Genomic DNA, 22,161 nt, shown 5'->3' with positions numbered 1-22,161 from the left:
GGGCCGGGCGGCTAGCACGCGGCTCGAGTTTATTACCTACGGGGGACAAACATTTATATATTGTTCCCATTCTCCTGGGCCACCCGCGACCGGGGCCGGGCTGCTAGCACGCGGCTCGAGTTTATTACCTACGGGGGACAAACATTTATATATTGTTCCCATTCTCCTGGGCCACCCGCGACCGGGGCCGGGCGGCTAGCACGCGGCTCGAGTTTATTACCTACGGGGGACAAATACTTTATATATTGTTCCCATTCTCCTGGGCCACCCGCGACCGGGGCCGGGCTGCTAGCACGCGGCTCGAGTTTATTACCTACGGGGGACAAATACTTTATATATTGTTCCCATTCTCCTGGGCCACCCGCGACCGGGGCCGGGCTGCTAGCACGCGGCTCGAGTTTATTACCTACGGGGGACAAATACTTCATATATTGTTCCCATTCTCCTGGGCCACCCGCGACCGGGGCCGGGCTGCTAGCACGCGGCTCGAGTTTATTACCTACGGGGGACAAATACTTTATATATTGTTCCCATTCTCCTGGGCCACCCGCGACCGGGGCCGGGCGGCTAGCACGCGGCTCGAGTTTATTACCTACGGGGGAAATATTTATTTCTTTTTAAAAAAAACTGTAGGAAAGCGAGATTAGATTATCCCTAACTTTTACGGGAATCGAACCCGCACCAAATGTACCGCGAAGCTATGTACAAGCTATGTGATCTAGCAGCGAAGCGACAGCAGGAAATGAAATAGATGAAGGCGAAAAATGAAGATTATTATTATGCGTTCTGGACCGCCACAAAACGTTGCCCCAACACTAGGATTGTCTCCTGTGTCGTGTGTGCGTTTACAAACATACAAGTTCACATACACATGACACACAGACCCGAAACAACAATTTGTGGATCACACAAAGAGTTGCTTCGTGCGGTCAAAGTGCTGTGTAGTCAAATTTATGTCAAATACCAAAATCTTTCTAAAGATTTTGGATAATAAACAGCTAGTAACTTCAACCGTTAAATTATTTAGACACCACTGACAAACGGTGAAGGAAAACATCGTGAGGAAACCTGGGCTTATAATTTCTAATTACACACAGAATTTTATACTTGATTAATTTAATTATTTATTTTCTGTTTTTATTGAAATATTTAGTTGTATTACGCTTCTGTGGACGAGTACTACTTGTAGTTTCATTTAAGTCATATGAGTGATCTCCATACTGTATATTATAGTAGACTAGCGGACCCGACAGACGTTGTCCTGTCTACACGTTAATTTGATAATTTTAAACTTTTTTAATAAGCTAAAACATTCTGGACCTTTTTGATGAAAATTATTATTCAAATGTTATGACAATATCTAACGTCATTAATATTTGACACTGCGATGGTAGCGCCGTCCGTCGGATCCGATGTAAAACATTCCAAAATCAACAACTACTAATAAATTAAAAATTAATTAAAAATACATTGTCCAGAAGACAAAATTGTGAATCTAAACCATTCTCAGATCCCCTTGAACACACACAAAAAATTTCATCAAAATCGGTACAGTCGTTTAAGAGAAGTTCAGTGACATACACACTTACAGAAGAATTATATATATAAAGATATATATTTTTTTAAACGTTGCCCCATTCTAGGGGTTTCTCCTGTGTCGTGGGTGCGTTTACAAACATACAAGTTCACATACACATGACACACAGACACGAAACAACAATTTGTGGATCACACAAAGAGTTGCTCCGTGCGGTCAATTTATGTCAAATACCAAGATCTTTCTAAAGATTTTGGATAATAAACAGCTATTAATTTCAACCATTAAATTATTTAGACACCACTGACAAACGGTGAAGGAAAAGATCGTGAGGAAACCTGGGCTTATAAATTCTAATTACACACAGAATTTTATACTTGATTTATTTAATAATTTATTTTATTTTCGTTGAAAAATTTGGTTGTATTATGCTTCTGTGGACGAGTACTACTCGTAGGTTTATTTAAGTCATATGAGTGATCTCCATACTGTATATTAGTGTAGATCCGGAGCTGCGGACTGCCTAGCAGGTTTACCGGGGCTCCGGCTCGAAAAGCAGGAGTAGGAACGGGGTGGTTTTTAGTCAGTAGGAGTCTGACACTCCCTCTCACCTCGCCCAAGGCGGGAGAAGTCATTGGATGACTTTCCCCCATAAAAAAAAAATTGTGCAGATATAACTGCCTTACCTGTGGACAGAGCGACTCGATATGCTCTGCAGCATGGCGGACCATCTTCACGCCGTCCTCGTTGTTCGACATCGAGCACACTAAGTTGGCCACCTGCGGAGAATGGAAGTAGTAACGAAATTATAATCTGGTTATTTGGTCGAAACAATAGGAGTTGCTTGGAATGTGATATTTTTTATGGAAGAAGCCGGTAAACGAGCAGACGGCGATCCGTCTGCTAGTTTACCGGCTTATTGGCTTACGGCGGCGGCGATTGCTTACCGATGTAAGCAATCGCCGCCGCCCATAGACACCCGGAACACTAGAGGCGTTAGGAATTTAAGAGTTGTTGGGGAACCGTTGGGAAGATTGGGAATACAACGAAACACAACGCAAACGGGTTTCTGCTCGGCCGTGGTATCACTTCGGTCGAACCGGCCCAGCAGTGCCGAAGCATGGCGAACCCACATTACACACTTCCAAACATTCACATTTTTAATATTAGTAAGATAACTTCTTCGATAAACGGACTATCCAATACAAAAATAATTATTCAATTCGAATCATCAATTCCAGAGATAAGCTTGTTCAAGCAAACAAATAAATTAACAACAAGATCTCGCGCGCGCGCGTGCTAATATAATTTTATTGTTTTGTTATGTACTAATGAGTATAAAAAAAACTTTCTTTGGGAAAATTGTTTGTAATCATGATTACAATCAAGTGTTTAAATATCGTTCACTAATTACCAGTCACCCTATATCATGAAAAATCTATACTTCTATACTAATATTATAAAGCTGAAGAGTTTGTTTGTTTGTTTGAACGCGCTAATCTCCGGAACTACTGGTCCGATTTGAATAATTCTTTTTGTGTTGAATAGCGCATTTATCGAGGAAGGCTATAGGCTATAAAACATCACGCTATGACCAATAGGAGCCAAGCAGAGCGGGTGAAACCGCGCGGAAGTAGCTAGTAACGAAATATACGAAAAGTTTTGTTACCGACTGCACTCAAGGTGACTCAAGACAGAGATAGTGACACTAACACAACGCCGATCCTAACGTGTGACAGAGACATATTATCAGGTATCGAATATTGCCGAATAAGCACGAAGATTCACGAAGTAACCAAAAAGGGATGTCCAAGTGGCGTGCGTGAGGGTGTTGTTTAATCGATTTTCTTAAAATCGATTACTACGAGACAAATTACTTATCACACAAAAATATATTTATTTTCAATGTTATATTGATGTTTTAAATTTTCTTAAACAGTCGTTACTCAAATAGTCGTTAATTATAATTGATATTCGAGTAAATCATAACTTTCAATTGAGAAAATACTTTCTTTTAGTTTTATTTTCATGTCGAAATATCGTTTATTAATGACAAAATTAACTATATTTCTAAATTTTATTTCGTTTAATATATCATATAAAAAAACAATAAACTCTAAATAAAAATATCGATTGCGATATTTGATCGATAAAGGGTCAATTGTATTTAGAAATGGTCAATCTCTAGCCTAGATCGCCGCCCCCGCACCTCGCCTCATGCCACCATTTGGTTCTAAAAAGACTTATTGCGCAGCCTTCTGCACGTAGTTCAGACCTGCCAAGATCCGTTGGGAGTACTGTACAAAGGGACACAGGGACAGAGAAAGCGACTTTGTTTTATACTATGTAGTAATGAAGTATAAGCCATATACGAACCTCGACGAGTTTGTTGGCGTGTTCCGTGAAGACCAGGGCGTACTCCTCGACCTCCTTCTCATTTCCGTTGCGGGCCGCCTCCATCAGGACCAGCAGCGGCACGTTGGTCTCCAGGAAGCTGAGGGTATGAGGAGTTTCATTAATAACTTAAAAATAAATGGGTAGGTAGAAGTGTAAGCAATTTTTTTTTATAACCGATTTCCAAAAAAAGGAGGTTTTCAGTTTGACCAGTAGCCTAGTACCATAGTAACTCTCAATTTTAAGTTGTACTTAAATATCGAATTGATAGGGACAGAACTATTTTTGAGAGCATCTTAAAATTGATTAGTGTTTGAGTATTCGGACATAAGAGTTTCATTCGTGCCGACCCTGACCTATTAAAGCGCCGATTGCAACCTCGTTACGTTTTCGTTGAACGTAAAGAAAACTCGTACTAAGGGAAGGATGTCTAATCAAAGTCGAAACTATACAAGGCACTTTTTAATATCAAACAAAAATATTAAAAGATACATACTATACAATACATACATTACGAAGATAATATACAAGATAATATACAGAGTGTAAACAGAACGCTCCCGAACACCGAAAACAGGTGATGGTAAAACCTCAAAAAAAAGGTATTCAATGTACATTTTATGTAATAATAGTTGTAATCAACTGCTTAAGGCTGATGTTGCATAAATAACACGAAAACTAAAACGTTTAAAATTATAGAAACAAAGATTTTGTAGCGTTTTTCGGGAGCGTTCCGTTTACGCTCTGTATAATATCTTACTCTGTGACCGACAGGATCCATAATTGTAACTAAATACTGTATTTCCAACACCAGTAGGGCTACTCCGGTTCTCGAATGCGAAGTTTCGTTTTATCTTCGGCCGTAGGTTTTATTTATTTACCAAAATAACGTTTTATTTTTAATTTCACATGAAAACCTATATATTTATCTTCATTTCATTCGTTCATTTTTGTTCGCGAAAGTTCGCAATAAATACAATTGTAGTATGCAATCTGCGAAGTTCTTTCGTTCGTTCGTTGAATTAGAGTAGGTCCCCTGTGTACATTAGGCAGTTGTCCCACCGGCAACGATGAACGAGTAACGAGTAGAGCTAGAACTAGAAACGAGTGAAAACAAAAACAAACAAGTGAAGCGAGCACTCGCCGGCAGTGTGAACAGTCAGCGATCAACTATTTGTATATGCATCTCTTTTGTTTACACGGAAAGTATATCTATTGTACGTTTCTTGAGCGAGAAAATAGCCGATAGTTAGTCGTTCACTCGCCGTTGGTGGGACAACTGCCTTATGGATGCAATTAATACTTGAACTGCCACCCACCTGTCGGACACATGGTCGACGACGGCCTTCCTGAGCTGCCTCCTCAGATCCCTGGTCTTCCGGCACATGTTCTCTATGGCGCGCTCCAAGCCTGCTGACTGCTCCGGCTTGCCCGTCTGTGGGGGGGGGGGATAGTCAAATTGTCAATTTAAAAAATACTAGAATCCCCTTACCCGTCCGGTAGCACTTGCGACCACTCGACCAAATATCAGGGGCCTTAGTCTGTTATTACAATTGTGTCAGAATGGTCGATCATTGAGCAGTGCGAGAGGGACGGAGCTATGTAGGTTGTATAACTCCGTCCCTCTTGCACTGCTCAATGATCGACCATTCTGACACAATTGTAGTAGCAGACTAAGACCCCAGATCGCTTAATCGTCAAGAAGGGAGTAAAACGTCAATTAATAAATTTTACCCGAACAAACAAACAAATGGGGCAAACTAATCAAAATTACTGCAAATGACCGTATTTTTGTTAGTAAGTATTACTGGGCGGTTTTCGGTTTTTCGATAATTTCTCAGTAGTATCACAGCGTCTGGAATTGTGCCCAGTATATGGCAATAGGCTCACCACCTATTACATGTGACTTATAACACAAATGGTGAAAATTGTGTGTACATTGTATAGCGGCATTACGTGCCGTAATGTGCACCTCTGTCTACCGCTTCGGGGATCATCGGCGTAAAGTTGCTTTAAAAAAAAAGACCCGGGCTGTATTTCTCAGGAAAGATAGAAGCCGGCAGATTGTTCCATTCCCTGGATGCATGGATTAGGAACGTGGATTCGAATCGTTTCGTTGGAATTTTATTTCAACTTCATAATTTATAATATGTGTATGAATGTGTATATGACGAAGAATTTCGTTGGAATTTTATTTCAACTTCATAATTTATAATATGGGTATGAATGTGTATATGACGAAGAATTTCGTTGGAATTTTATTTCAACTTCATAATTTATAATATGTGTATGAATGTATATATGACGAAGAATTTCGTTGGAAATTTATTTGAACTTCATAGTTTATAATATGGATGTGTTAATGCCTGAAAATGTATAGCAGTGGACTTACATTGGCCATGTACTCGTGCAATAGATCCTGCAGCGCCTGCCGCACCGCGTTACACTCCGCCACTATACGCTCGCGGCGCTCGTCTCTGTGGAGGATAGATCAAACTTAATATCTATATAAGGTTAAGTAAACAAGTGCGTGAGAGCCATGCTTCGCACACTTCGACCGGAGTGATACCACGGCCGAGCAGTACACCGACGTAAAGCGATTACAGCGTTGTGTGAATAAAATTACAGGAGGCTCAATTACCTCCCTTCCCAATCCCGGATTTCCCAACAACCTTTAAATTCCTAACCCCCATTAGGTCGGCAACACACTTTACAAGTCTTTGGTATTTCAAGTATCCATGGGCAGCGGCGATTGCTTACCACCTGGTGATCCGTCTGCTCAATCCAGACAAACAATGCCGTCACGGCGGACAGAAGCGCTTCGCTTCAAGCTTCCTTGTGCTCACTGCTAGGGAGTGGAACTCCTTGCCGGAGTCTGTGTTTCCTGATGGGTATAACCTGGGTGTCTTCAAAGCCCGAGTGAATAGGTTGCTTATGGGCAGACGTGCTCCATCGTAGGCCGCATCATCGGTGTAGGCTCAGCTCGCCCCTTGGATCTCGCCCCTGATTGCCTAAGTGCATCAACTCGCCCCTTAAATTATTAGATACTCCAACTCGCCCCCGATTGTTGGTTGGTTAAAAGTGCTGTCAGCACTCTAAGTTTATAAAATATTTAAATGAATATATTTTCTTAAAACTTCAATAATGCCTTGGGATTTAATAGAGAAAATTGAAATAAAACTGCATGTGTAATAAAAACGGGGCGAGTGGAACATTTTAATCGGAAGGGGCAAGATCCAGGGGGCGAGCTGATACTACACCCATAAAAGGTCCCTTTTGTTACAGTAGGTAAGCCAGGTAATAAAACTATCCAAAAGGTTAAATTACTTACCAGTTTTGTTTACTGTACATTTTTCTGAATATACCTTTTTTAGTTAAATTTCAAAGGGAATGCCGCAAGGGGCGAGTCGATACATCAAAATAATTATTTAATTGTTAAATTTTTCACTCGCCCCGTAAGGGTTTTCGTAAGGGGCGAACCACAACTCCAAATTAATAAAAACGGGGCGAGTGGAACATTTTAATCGGAAGGGGCAAGATCCAGGGGGCGAGCTGATACTACACCGCATCATCACTTACCATCAGGCGAGATAGCGGCCAAACGTCGGCCCATTTAACATAAACATAATTACCGTGTGCACGAGGAGTCTGCCATGAGCGCGGCCCCGGAGATGATGGACTCGAGTCGTTCCTCCAGCGAGGGCCGCTATAAATACATATACAGTACCGTGTGCACGAGGAGTCTGCCATGAGCGCGGCCCCGGAGATGATGGACTCGAGTCGTTCCTCCAGCGAGGGCCGCGTCCGCAGCTCCGAGTACGCCAGGGGCTCCATCACCATGCGCTCCTGGGGGGAGGGGGACACAAATGTATACAGCGAGTAACTAAATTCTACATATACATAAAAAAATAATATACTGTTTTTGAGGTGGGAAAATCACCCAATGTGATGCGACAGGGAGATAGAAGATTTTTACTGATTAAAAGCTATCTCGAGCCGGAGCCACGGTTTTTATCGACCGCAACTCTAGATGAATTAATGTACATAAAACCTAAAGGCCAACAAATCATCCAATGTCTCCTCCTGTCATCAATGAGGCGAGAGAGTGTCAGACTCTTACTGACTGAAAACCACCCCATTCCTACTCCTGAACAAAGCCGGAACCACGACTTTTATCGTCCGTGGCTCCGGATTTTATTAATCTTTATCTTTATCTTTATATTATATATATATATATATAACTTATATATATATATATATAACTTTATCTTTATCTTTATATTATATATATATATATATATATATATATATATATATTCTTCTGTACGTGTGTATGTCACTGAACTCCTCTTAAACGACTAGACGGATTTTGATGAAACTTTTTGTGTGTGTTCAAGAGGATCTGAGAATGGTTTAGATTCACAATTTTGTCCGCTGGACAATGTTTTTTTAATTAATTTTTAATTTATTAGTAGTTGTTGATTTTGGAATGTTTTACATCGGATCCGACGGACGGCGCTACCATCGCAGTGTCAAATATTAATGACGTTAGATATTGTCATAACATTTGAATAATAATTTTCATCAAAAAGGTCCAGAATGTTTTAGCTTATTAAAAAAAGAATAAAATTTTCAAATTAACGTGTAGACAGGACAACGTCTGTCGGGTCCGCTAGTATACATATAAAACCTAAAGCCTAAGAGGTTTATAGCTAGCTTTTAATTTAGAATATTTAATTACTATTATATTAATGACTTACATCGAAATCATCGAGAGCCTGCGCCAGTTCGCCCGGACCTTCCACGGGACGGTTGCCACCTGTAACCAAATCAAATAAAACTAAGTCTCTATACAACGTGTAACAATAAGGAGGTATACATATCAATTGCACGGTTTCTAGATAACATAACAAACGATACGGAAAAGGTTTTTAAACTCATGGTTTCATGGTACCAAGTTATGAATTTTTCAAATCGCGCCGCCGCGTGATTCAAAATTAGGTAGACAAGTTCTAGACGATCAGATTGACAGAAGAAATGTTTCGTAATATTAGCGAGTTATCCCTGTAGTGTTGTGACACGTTTGTATGATTTAAAATCAAGAACTATGCGATACCAAGTTTTTGGTACAATTTTTTTTTAAACGTATTTTCAGCTGAAACTTCGTGTAGCGACTCTATTCAACCTGTATTCATCAGGGCTTCTTGATGTATATGGGTATTTTGTTACACGTTGTATATAAAAATCAATTGCTGTTCGTTAGTCTCGCTAAAACTCAAGAACGGCTGGACCGATTTGGCTAATTTTGGTCTTGAACTAGTTGTGGAAGTCCAGGGAAGGTTAAAAAGGTGAGAATAAAATACTTGAGATGGTACGAAGTTTGCCGGGTGAACTAGTTTACAATAAAAATTGATGATGCGATTAGCGCAATGGCCTAGTTTTTAGGGCAACAAAAACCAATGTGATGTTTTCGAAAATGTATGTATTTTTGTATTTTTATATACCAAAATATTATAAAACTAAGTTAACAATAAATAGAGCAGAAAAGATTGGTGGCATTAGGGCAATAGCTGAGTTGTTAGGCCTTCGATTCTCGCATAGAATAAATAATTATTTTCTTTCTTAAACATTGCCTTGTACTAGTATTTTCTCCTGTGTCGTGGGTGCGTTTACAAACATACAAGTTCACATACACATGACACACAGACATGAAGCGATCGTTAATTGTAAATCACACAAAAAATTGTTCCGTTCGGGAATTGAAGACAGCAGACAAAGGCGTGACATTAAAATTATGCCCTTCATGATATTTCTCTTTCTTTCTCACTCTCTCAATTTCTCTTTCACTCCCATTCTCTTTCTGTCTCTATCTTTCTCATTCTCATTCTCTTTCTCATTCTCTTTCTCATTCTCTTTCTCTTTCTCACCTGTCGACGGCGCTGCAGACGGCGCGCAGCACGTAGTCACTCTCTCTCTCTCTCTCTCTCTCTCTCTCTCTCTCTCTCTCTCTCTCTCTCCCTACGTATACGTACCGACGACGGGGATGGGTTGTCCCTTGGCGACGGCGGAGATGCTGTCGACGGCGCTGCAGACGGCGCGCAGCACGTAGTCACTCTCTCTCTCTCTCTCTCTCTCTCTCTCTCCCTACGTATACGTACCGACGACGGGGATGGGTTGTCCCTTGGCGACGGCGGAGATGCTGTCGACGGCGCTGCAGACGGCGCGCAGCACGTAGTCACTCTCTCTCTCTCTCTCTCTCTCTCTCTCTCCCTACGTATACGTACCGACGACGGGGATGGGTTGTCCCTTGGCGACGGCGGAGATGCTGTCGACGGCGCTGCAGACGGCGCGGAGCACGTAGTCACTCTCTCTCTCTCTCTCTCTCTCTCTCTCCCTACGTATACGTACCGACGACGGGGATGGGTTGTCCCTTGGCGACGGCGGAGATGCTGTCGACGGCGCTGCAGACGGCGCGCAGCACGTAGTCACTCTCTCTCTCTCTCTCTCTCTCTCTCTCCCTACGTATACGTACCGACGACGGGGATGGGTTGTCCCTTGGCGACGGCGGAGATGCTGTCGACGGCGCTGCAGACGGCGCGCAGCACGTAGTCACTCTCTCTCTCTCTCTCTCTCTCTCTCTCTCCCTACGTATACGTACCGACGACGGGGATGGGTTGTCCCTTGGCGACGGCGGAGATGCTGTCGACGGCGCTGCAGACGGCGCGCAGCACGTAGTCACTCTCTCTCTCTCTCTCTCTCTCTCTCTCCCTACGTATACGTACCGACGACGGGGATGGGTTGTCCCTTGGCGACGGCGGAGATGCTGTCGACGGCGCTGCAGACGGCGCGCAGCACGTAGTCACTCTCTCTCTCTCTCTCTCTCTCTCTCTCCCTACGTATACGTACCGACGACGGGGATGGGTTGTCCCTTGGCGACGGCGGAGATGCTGTCGACGGCGCTGCAGACGGCGCGCAGCACGTAGTCACTCTCTCTCTCTCTCTCTCTCTCTCTCTCCCTACGTATACGTACCGACGACGGGGATGGGTTGTCCCTTGGCGACGGCGGAGATGCTGTCGACGGCGCTGCAGACGGCGCGCAGCACGTAGTCACTCTCTCTCTCTCTCTCTCTCTCTCTCTCCTACGTATACGTACCGACGACGGGGATGGGTTGTCCCTTGGCGACGGCGGAGATGCTGTCGACGGCGCTGCAGACGGCGCGCAGCACGTAGTCACTCTCTCTCTCTCTCTCTCTCTCTCTCTCCCTACGTATACGTACCGACGACGGGGATGGGTTGTCCCTTGGCGACGGCGGAGATGCTGTCGACGGCGCTGCAGACGGCGCGCAGCACGTAGTCACTCTCTCTCTCTCTCTCTCTCTCTCTCTCTCTCTCTCTCTCCTCTCTCTCTCCCTACGTATACGTACCGACGACGGGGATGGGTTGTCCCTTGGCGACGGCGGAGATGCTGTCGACGGCGCTGCAGACGGCGCGCAGCACGTAGTCACTCTCTCTCTCTCTCTCTCTCTCTCTCCCTACGTATACGTACCGACGACGGGGATGGGTTGTCCCTTGGCGACGGCGGAGATGCTGTCGACGGCGCTGCAGACGGCGCGCAGCACGTAGTCACTCTCTCTCTCTCTCTCTCTCTCTCTCTCTCTCTCTCTCCCTACGTATACGTACCGACGACGGGGATGGGTTGTCCCTTGGCGACGGCGGAGATGCTGTCGACGGCGCTGCAGACGGCGCGCAAAACGTAGTCGCGGTTGGCCTTCGCCGCAGCCAGCTCCGGGTGACGGACGTATACCTAAGGGGGAGGGGGAAACATATAACATTATCATAATATGAGACCTGGGGGCCTACTCTAATTCAACGAAAAACGAAGTTTGGGACGAAACTTCGCATGACTTCGTACAATATTTCCATTTATTACGACAAATTAAAATATACACGGTGTAACAAAAAGGGGTATACATATCAAGTGCACGGTTTCTAGACAACATAACAAACGATACGGGAAGAGTTTTTAAACTCATGTTTTCATGGAACGAAGATATAAATTTTTCCAATTGCGCCGCCGCGTTTCAAAATTAGGTAGACAGGTACTAGACGATCAGATTTACAGAAGAAATGTTTCGTAATATCACCGAGTGACCCCTGTAGCTTTGTGACACGTTTGTATGATTTGAAATCAAGAACCATGCGATATAAAGTATGTGGTACCAATTTTTTTAAAACGTATTTTGAGCTGAAACTTTGTAGAGATTCTATTCAAGCTGTCTTCATCAGCTCTTCTTGATGTATATAGGTATTTTGTTACACGTTGTATACAATGTGATAGGCGTGGGACTTCTAACCCGTTAAGGCTGAATACTACATCTAATTTTATCGACAAAAATAATAATATGGGGGGTTGAACCCCTAATTGAAAATATTGAAAAATAGTGATTTTTTCCGTAAAAATAATTCACAAATGATTTATTTTCTCACCAAAACATTATCAAACATATGAAAAAAGTAATGAATTAGTTAGCCAAGGTTATTAGGTACCGTTTGTCGTTTTTTTTTTTTTGTTTCTACGACGCATACAACCTTTGATATTAAAAAAGTAAAAAAAATATTAAAATAGCCATAACTTTTAGGGGAGGGGATTCGACCACTTCGACCCCCAACTTTTGTCGATAAAATTAGGTGTAGAACTCAGCCTTAACGGGTTAGAAGTCTCGCCCCTATCACATTGTATACATTTAAGCTGAAACTTTGAAGATTCTATTTAACATGTATTCATCAGCGCTTCTTGATGTATATAGGTATTTTGTTACACGTTGTATATACATTTAAGCTGAAACTTTGAAGATTCTATTTAACATGTATTCATCAGTGCTTCTTGATGTATATGGGTATTTTGTTACACGTTGTATATATATATCCTTTTGGAGACCTATAACTAAAGCCTAATTATTATTGTCTAAGTCGTGGTGGCCCGGAGGTTGGAGACGTCAGCTTCTCATGCATGAGGGTTTGAGGGTACGGGTTCGAAACCTACCAACAGCTTACCGTTCGAAACCTAAACCACTCGAAGCCTTTTTCAAAAACATTTTTGTTTTTTTTTTGAAAACTAGGTTTGGTTTTTAGGTGTAGGGTACAAGTACCAATGTGACTTTTTCCGAGTTATATGTACTATCTAAGATTATTTAGACACCACTGACAAACGGTGAAGGAAAACATCGTGAGGAAACCTGGACTTATAATTTCCAATTATAAGTTTGAAATCGCCACGCATTGAGCAAGCGTGGTGATTAATGCTCAAACCTCCGTGTGAGAAGAGGCCTTTGGTTAGCAGTGGACACTTATAGGGGGTTTGATTTTGTATTGTTCACGATTCGACGGGAATATAAAGTATTAATTTTTATTTCAAACATTTTCGCATCTCTCTCATCTACAAAACAAAGTCGCTCTCTCTGTCCCAATGTCTCTTTGTAAGCCTAAATCTTTAAAACTATTCAATCAACGGATTTTAATGCGGTTTTTTTCATAGACAGAGTGATTCAAGAAGAAGGATTATATGAAGGGTTATACATGCATAAAATATCACCATTGCACCCATGCGAAGCTGGGGCGGGTCGCTAGTATATAGTATAGTATATTAACAAACCTTAGAAGCAGTAAGCAGCATAGTAGAGTGCTTCTTCAGCACGGCCCTGGCGGCGGCGAGCTCATCCTTCATTCTCGGCTCCTTTAGCTCGCGCTGTCGTTTAGCTGCCTGTCAAAGTCAAAGTCAAAATCATTTATTTCAAATAGACCAGAAAGGCACTTTTGAACGTCAAAGCAAATATAATAATATTAATAACGTCTGTCTGTCGGTCAGTCCTCTAGTTGCTCTATTTGCTCGTTCCAAAGTGTAGATTCCTATGGAGAAGAACGAGCAAGAAACTCCATAGGTTACTCTTTTTCAATCAGATTTACAATACAATACTTGGTTACATTGTTTCGACCTACCTGCGCGGCGAGCTCCGACGCCGAGCGGCCGAATTGGCGAGCTGACTCCAGTAGCTCGGACTGGGAGGAGGCCGATTTCAACTTGTCTAAGTCGTTTTCCACCTGTGGGGAGGATGTTTAAAGTCAAAGTCAAAGTTATGTATTTCAAATAGACCGGGAAGGCACTTTTGACAAGTAACGTCAAAGCAAATATTACAATATAAAGAAAACAAAATGTGCTTTTCCATCAGATATGTGCTATGCTACGTTGCTGTGGATGCGTTTGGCTTCCACCAATCATATTCATTGGTACACATAGCTTAGCATTGGTGGAGACGGACTCATCTAAGCTATGTTTTTTATATGGAAATATGTGTGCTATGGATGGCTACCCTACTATCGATATGTACATCGCATCTTCCTCGCACATCTATATATTTTAGTATCAGAGGAAACGGTTACATATTTTCACAGAATAACTATTACGTGTTCTTAGCATAATTACATAGCACATCTCTGGTGGAAAAGCACGCTTAGCAGATAGTTATTTCCACAGTTTTATCAAAAACAACCAAATAGTTTTTAAACTGACATGGTCACTAACACTAGAATTGGAACTTGAAACAGTTCATCCGTGATCATGGCGCTTGCAACAGTGCCGAAACATCGGAAACTCATAGACATAAATAAACATGGAAAATATCCCGTTTCAAGCTCCAATTCAACCAAATCAAATAGTTACCCTTTACATCATAAAAATGTCGCCAATATTCACAGCATTGAGCTTGTTGAGCAGTGCAAGAGGGACGGAGCTATACACCCACATAGCTCCCCCTCCCCCAGTACTCACAGTATTGAGCTTGTTAAGCAGTGCAAGAGGGACGGAGCTATACACCTACATAGCTCCGTCTCTCTCCCCCAGTGAGCCTACTTACTTATAATAATCCTTTATTTCACAAAATAATTTACATGAAACAGCCACAAATAAGTATTAATCAATAATTATGCTAGTGCACTAGGAATAACTTTACAATACTCACAGTATTAAGCTTGTTAAGCAGTAGATGCACATCGACCATGTCTGCCAGTATGAGCAGGCGGGTCACGGCGCACAGCAGCGCCCGCGCCGCGCGGACCATCCCCCCGCGGACAGATGACGCGCACGGCTCCTCCGAGAACTCCCGGGCTGCTAGGCTCATTGCCGCTCCTGTTGATGGATAGAGGATAGATGATAAGGTATTAAACACATTATTTTTATTCCAAAATTGTTGTATAATGGTTTTGCCTCCCCCCCCAAACCATCTGGGGGGATCATATAACTTTTCCCGCCTTGGGTGAGCGAGAGGTGGCGAGAGGGAGCATCAGACTCTGACTGACTAAAAACCACCCCGTTCCTACTGCTGCTTATAGCTGAAGCCCGCTTATAACCGCGGTGGGTTACCGCGCTAAGGAGTCTGCGGCTCTAGATCAGGCATCAGCCCTACTGGGCCCCATCTGTGGTTGTCTGATGGCTCTTTGAGGCGCGCGCGGAACGCGATGCGCCTGGTTCTGTTGGGGCGGCGAGCTACCCTTGCTCGCCAAACAGTGTTTGTTTTTCTTTCATAAACATGTGAAATTTTACCCATCCCCTTATGGAAGGGTATAGGTATATGCTAGGACTAATGGAATATACCATTGATTTGGAAAACAAATGAACGATTATGAACTTTAAATGTTCGTACAAACATCAATTATCGCCATAATCAGGTAGGTTTAGGTTGCTTATGGGCAGACGTGCTCCATCATAGGCCGCATCATCACTTACCATCAGACGAGATAGCGGCCAAACGTCGGCCCATTTAACATAAAAAAATCAAATGGCATATTCCATTAGTGTGGCCCCAGCATTAAAGTTTAAAACGGGCCTCGAAAGGTTTAAAAAGACTACTGCAACAACCACATACCAGCCTTCCGTACTTCCTCGACGGCGGTCAGCATCTGCTGCGTGATCTCCGGGTTCTCGTACGCGATGGTCTGTCCCCGCTCGATGAAGATCTCCGTCGCCCGCTCCACCGTCGCCACCAGCGCGCTCGCACGCTTGGATTTACCGGCTGCGGAGGTAAGGTAAGGTGTCGTTTGTAGTTGAGAAATGTGGAAGTTTTGGGTTAAAACTCAATGACAATTAAATAAATTATATAATGCAAACGTTATATTATACATATAAACCTTCCTCTTGAATCACTCTATCTATTAAACAAACCGCATCAAAATCCGTTGCGTAGTTTTAAAGATTTAAACGTACAAAGGGACATAGGGACAGTGAAAGCGACTTTGTTTTATACTATGTAGTGATTGTTATTTAAATAAAAGAAAAATAGGTGGGCTTTTCCACTTTCCAGAGATATGCTATGTAATTATGCTACGAAGATGTAACCACCCAAAACATAAATGTGAAAGGATGCCAAGTTCGATAATATTGGAATGCTTCGCCTATAAAAGAAGTGAGATCTAAATAAGTATGTACCAAGTTCCATACACAGACCTCAGTTAAAAATGATATAACAAGTTGGCAAGTTTTCACACACTTTGTTATAAACCTACTCAACGCAATGAGTCAAGTATATAATTTTCTATTAAAACTTGCCAAGTTATATCATTTTTAACTGAGGTCTGTGTATGGAACTTGGTACATACTTATTTAGATCTCACTTCTTTTATAGGCGAAGCATTCCAATATTATCGAACTTGGCATCCTTTCACACTTATGTTTTGGGTGGGATTTCATTTATTTTTGTAAGGTTTATTTTCTTTTTTTCTTATTTTACTTTACTTTGACTAAATACAAACCTTCGTAACGAATTTTAGGTCGGTACGACCATTGGAAGATATAGATAATTTTTTTGTTTTAGTTCCTTAGGGGTATGAATTTACACCTTCATTATTTTTAAAACCGACTCACACTTGGCCATTTTCAGATTTTTTCCTTTACCTTGACCTAAAGACCTACCTCCATGCCAAATTTCAAGTCAATACGACTATTGGAAGTGGTCTAGGTTTTTGATGAGTGAGTGAGTCAGTCAGTGAGTGTATAGTAAAAATAGCGATTTTCTGACGTCAATATCTCAAGATCTACAATAGGTACATTAATGAAATTTTGTATTTTAGATAAGTAAGTAGATCTCGATAGATACTAGAAATTTCATATGCGTAGATAAAATAGATTTTGAGTTATAGGTGGGTCGAACTTGGCCCGAAATGGTCCGTGTAATATAACCCACGGCCGGTGTGTCGGTTTTTTTGCTCGAACTTGGCGGACACACTGCCGTGTGTCTAGATAGCTAAACTGTGAAATTATGTGACTGTTTCCACTGATACTAAGCTATGTAGCTGTGCGAGGAAGATGTGCAGCTCGAGTGTGTGATGTATGGATAGTAGGATAGCCATCCATAGCACGTATCTTACGGATTGGACGGATCACCTATTGCTAATACAATCGCCGCCGCCCATCGACACTTGAAGCACCACAGGAGTTATAAGTGCGTTGTCGGCGTTTCTTTTAGGTTAGAAATTTAAGGGTTGTTGGGGAACTAGGAAGCAGAGTAATTGGACCTCCGGTAACCTCACTTATACGACGACCTTTTGGGTGTTAGGAATAGGGTATTAGGAAATCGGGGATTGAGAAGATTGGGAAGGAGGTATTTGGGCCTCCGGTAACCTCACTCACACAACGCAAGCGTTGTGTCACATCGATTTTCTGCTCGGCCGTAGTATCACTCCGGTCGAGCCGGCCCAGCAGTGCCGAAGCATGGCTCCCCCACTCTTATAAGGTAAACTATCAAGTAAAATACTCACGCCTCTTCTTCTTAGCATCCCGATCCTTGCTGTTGACCAACGTAGTGACCTGCAGGACGAGAGGTTCCAGCGTCCTCTCCACCGACATGGTCCGTATCTCCAGGTTGCGGGGGTCCCACTTCAGGGTCAGAGTCCCCGTGGTGCCGTACTGGTCCGTCATCGTCGCCATGGCTGGTGGAACGCGAGAAATGAGAAGGTGGTTAGAACATTTTTGGTAATTTGTTTTTGTTAAGTAGCTTATTATCTTATACAAAAGTTACAATCGTATTGTAACTTTAGTGAGATATACTAGTTAAATTATTATACGATAATATACTTACCGCCGCACCCAGAGTCATTTAATGGTTACTTAACCCAGTCCTTAGCAATTGTTTTCGATACAAAATCGTTACTAAGGAATAGTTTAAGTAATCATTAAATGTCTCTGAGTGCGGCAGTTACTCACGTAACTGTTTGACGAGGAACTCGACTAGTTTCAAGCCATGCTAGAGGCTCATGAATGTGAACAGCATTCAGCACGACAGTTGCACGTTGTGTGTCGCGGAATGCTGTTCAGTGTTAATGAGTATGGGCCTATAGCCTGGTTAGAAACTAGTAGAGTTCCTCGTCAAACAGCTACTTACCTTAGCCTCACAAAAACTGACTTGAAACAACGCTTGCGTTGTGTTTCGTTGCGTGAGTGAGGTTACCGGAGGCCCCATTACACCCCGCCCCAATTTTCCCAATCCCCGATTCCAACCCTTAAATTCTTAGATCATTACTAGTTAAGTTCAGCCATCAATTGGCTCTTAAACTGGTGTCCTACATTATTATTAGTGTTTTATGTATTTGACAATGTTAAATATTTGTAAGTCATAGTTAAATCTTTGTTTGACATATTTTATTGAAATAGTTAGTTAGTAACATCAAATAAAGCTATTGTTTCACTTACAATTTAATGCTGATAGCAACTCCTCGCTGACTCATTTTTATCAATCATTCATTCTTTATTGTGTAAACATTGTGTTGTAACATTAGAACTTTAAATTGTTCTTTTTCTATAGTTATATGGTATAAGCCAGTAAACGAGCAGATGGACCACCTGGTGGTAAGCAATCACTACTGCCAATGGACACCCGAAACACCCAAGAGGTTACAAGTGCATTGCTGGCATTTTGCTGGAATTTAAGGTTTGTTGGGGAATGGGGGTAATTAAGGCCTCTAGTAACCTCACTCAAACAATAAAACATAGTATTTTGGTTGTTGCATGTCAGTTTTCTGCTCGGCCGTGATATTACTCCAGTAGAGCCGGCCCATTTGTGCCAAAGCATGGCTCTCCCACACTTATAGTTAAGTAGACAAAAATAGATTCAGTACCGAGACAGTAACCATTGGTTGTCTAGAGCCGACTGAGTTACAAAAGATATGGCTTCGTTACAAAGCGTACAATTTAGTATAACAATAGCTACTGTCTCTGTACTGAATCAATCTTTATTTTCTCACCTACATAACTACTAAACATAGACTTTTCATAAAACATAACTATGTAGGAAATCCTTAGCTCATATCTTCACGCATTTTTATCCCTGAAGAGTAGGCAGAGGTGCACACTACAGAATATAATGTTGCTATACAATGTACACTTGCTGTTCATCATTTGTGTTATAACTAAGTCCCATGTAGTTAATAGAGTTTCGCCTGCATTCATGTAGCATAAAAAGTATCCTATCACCCAAGCCAGCTCATACCCTGTCTATCCATCAAAATCTGTTCAGTAGTTTCAGCATGATTGACAGATAAACAACCAACCAAACAAACTCTCACATTTTTAATATTAAGTGTGTGTCATAAATAGGTGTTGCCTAGTCTAAAGTTGATCTTTTTAAAGCGCCCAGGGTCCATAGATGTTGATGGTAATCATCAGGGTGGTTTTAATGAGGTATGAATCATTTGTAAGACATACTAAATTAATTATTTCACATTTCAGTCAGATAATAATGTGGATAACATACTAATTAAATTAGGTGAGAACCTTTCAGTTCCCAGTCTATCATTAGAAGCTATATATTTAACATAAAAACAGTGATTACTACAAATAGTACAAATTGTTTTTATTAAAACTTTGGCTCATACTGCTCATGAATATGAGCCTCTAGCATGGCTTGAAACTAGTCGAGTTCCTCATCAAACAGTTATGTGAGTAAGCCGATAACATAATAATTAAATTAGGTAAGAATTTTACAGTCCCCAGTATTTTATAAGAAGCTAAGGGTCCTTTGAAGTTACCATTAAACAGTAATTAGTACAAATTATGTGCAGTACATAGCAATAGGCTAACCCACTATTACATGGAACTTATAACATAAACAGTAAAAAGTAGGTGTACATTGTATAGCGGCATTACGTGCCGTAATATACACCTCTGCCTACCCCTTCGGGGATAAAACGCGTAACATTGCGACTTACAAAGCAATAACAATAAGAAAAAAATTATAAACAATACGTGAATCAATGTCCATAGACTAATAAGTTAAACATAATCATATCTTTTACTAAACACTATAAACAAATACTTTGGAACGTAATAAATAAAACTAAAATTATAGCTATCGGAAATATAATATCGTGTTTCGTAGGTCGGATGTCTATTTCGTAGTAAATTATCGAGAAATACGTTACAAAAGTACTCGTTTATAAGCACTTACTTATAAATCTTCAAGTGTAAATCATGAGTCACTGTTTAACAATGCAATTATCATGTTTAACAAACTTTTTCTCAAGACTATGAGTCAAAAGTTTGCAATCGATAGTATTTTAGGTAAATAGTTCCGTATTTTCTTTGTTAAAATTAGGTTTTTAGGGTATAAGTTATAATTACAAATACAAATCGATTATACAGGGGAATTTAGGAGTCGAGATAATTGGTGAACGGTAAATATTATATGGGAAATTGAATTTGGTTGCTTAATATATTGACAACATAGTAGGAGTACTTTTACCTGATTTTTAGCAACGTTATCGCTGTTTTATGCACACAAAACACTAACACGGATATTTAACAGTTCGTAATAAACAATATTTCACAAAGTTTTTGTCGAATAACACACAAAATTATATGATTTTTCGTAAATAAAATCGGAAAGGTATCCCAAGGCGTGTCAAAAAAATATCAACTGAGGGTTGTCAGCTTTGGAGAGTGGAATTATACTAAAACTGGTAGAAGTTTTCTACCAATTTAGTAGATTTTAATTATTACGATTGTTTCTTATTTCTTGGCTTATTCTTATTTTTATTTAATACTTTTATTTTTATTCATTTTTATATTTTTCATATAATTATTATATTGGTTTTTTTATTGCTTTGTACAATACAAAGAGTTGCCACACACAGCATTTTGAGAAAGTGTGTTCAGTTCCGGATTTTTATATCAGATGGCACTGTAGTAAATTTTGAATATTTAATTACACATAATATTTAGTCATGTTTGGGTGGGGATTTAGACATCATGACATGGAAGGAGGGTAGGGAAGCCTTTGCCCTTTTTTTTGGTGACGAGGAAACCTTCAAAAGGCGCCTAGCTTTTTGGGGATAAAAGACTAGGGAGTATGGGATTTTTACCTCACTAAAACCACCCCGGTGGCCACACTCAACACCTGTAAGGGGCACCGGGTCCTCTTAATAGACCTGCTCCGGAGCCCCACGGTGCAACGCCTGTTACGGCACATCCCTAGGGAGGAAAGCCTTTGCCCTGCAGTGGGGACGATCATGGCTGAAATCTAAGCTGATATTTAGAATATTATAATATAGTCTAGTAACTAACATAAAACAATATTAGAATAATAAAATACGTTTTATTATTTACAAAATATTATGCCTTTACAATTGATTACTAGCTAATAGAAATCACAGCTTACAATTTATAAACTTGGTATTTAATTTATACTTTCATAGTTTCAGTAGCAGACGTCCCATTATAAAACAGAGCTCCATTTAAATTCCTTTGCAAAGAATCCTCCTCATCACTATAACTTGAAACCTCGACAATCCTCTTCAAATACGCATTAGTAACTCTACTTACACTTCTCACGGGCTCTGATTGTCTAAAATACTCTTCAAACGGGTAGTAATAATTCTGCAATCTTTCCAAATCTATAGTTTGTTTAGGGCGGCGCTGGCGTCGCTTTTTGCCGCCGGTTCTATGGTAAACTTTATTTACTCTTGGATCTAAATAGTTTTTTAGTTCGTGGAATAAAGGGAATGGTATGGATACATATAGAGGAGTGATTGTTGAATAATGATATTTAGTTGGTCTGCGATGTAGATTCAATGGGTAAGAATCTGTAGTTCTCTTGCGTTTCAAATGATATTTCGAAGTCATCACTTTGTATCGCCGCTTTGCTTTAGTTTGATTTATATTTCTAATCTCTAAGTATTTAGTTTCATTA

At 41.1% G+C, this 22,161-nt stretch overlaps 1 protein-coding gene across 4 annotated transcripts in view; it reads right to left on the bottom strand.

Moving 5' to 3' along the window:
• Positions 1-20,898, bottom strand: part of LOC118280978 (catenin alpha) — a 59,422-nt gene extending 38,524 nt beyond the window's left edge. For 3 of the 4 annotated variants that reach the window (XM_050700445.1, XM_050700446.1, XM_050700447.1), the window contains exons 1-13: positions 20,716-20,898; positions 17,738-17,908; positions 15,850-15,996; positions 14,947-15,113; positions 13,928-14,029; positions 13,584-13,691; positions 11,612-11,735; positions 8,692-8,750; positions 7,659-7,777; positions 6,324-6,408; positions 5,251-5,366; positions 3,914-4,031; positions 2,224-2,316 (exon numbers count right to left, since the gene is read on the bottom strand). In XM_050700445.1, the coding sequence (XP_050556402.1) occupies positions 2,224-2,316; positions 3,914-4,031; positions 5,251-5,366; positions 6,324-6,408; positions 7,659-7,777; positions 8,692-8,750; positions 11,612-11,735; positions 13,584-13,691; positions 13,928-14,029; positions 14,947-15,113; positions 15,850-15,996; positions 17,738-17,906 (1,407 nt within the window). In that variant the 5' untranslated portion in view covers positions 17,907-17,908; positions 20,716-20,898. The remainder of the gene's footprint in view (positions 1-2,223; positions 2,317-3,913; positions 4,032-5,250; positions 5,367-6,323; positions 6,409-7,658; positions 7,778-8,691; positions 8,751-11,611; positions 11,736-13,583; positions 13,692-13,927; positions 14,030-14,946; positions 15,114-15,849; positions 15,997-17,737; positions 17,909-20,715) is intronic. The other variant, XM_050700448.1, reaches the window with a different exon arrangement.
• Between the last annotated feature and the right edge of the window lie 1,263 nt (positions 20,899-22,161).

The sequence above is a fragment of the Spodoptera frugiperda genome, chromosome 19 (genome assembly GCF_023101765.2).
Source record: "Spodoptera frugiperda isolate SF20-4 chromosome 19, AGI-APGP_CSIRO_Sfru_2.0, whole genome shotgun sequence".
Taxonomy (NCBI): Eukaryota; Metazoa; Arthropoda; class Insecta; order Lepidoptera; family Noctuidae; genus Spodoptera; species Spodoptera frugiperda.
This window is presented reverse-complemented; position numbering and strand designations above follow the sequence as displayed.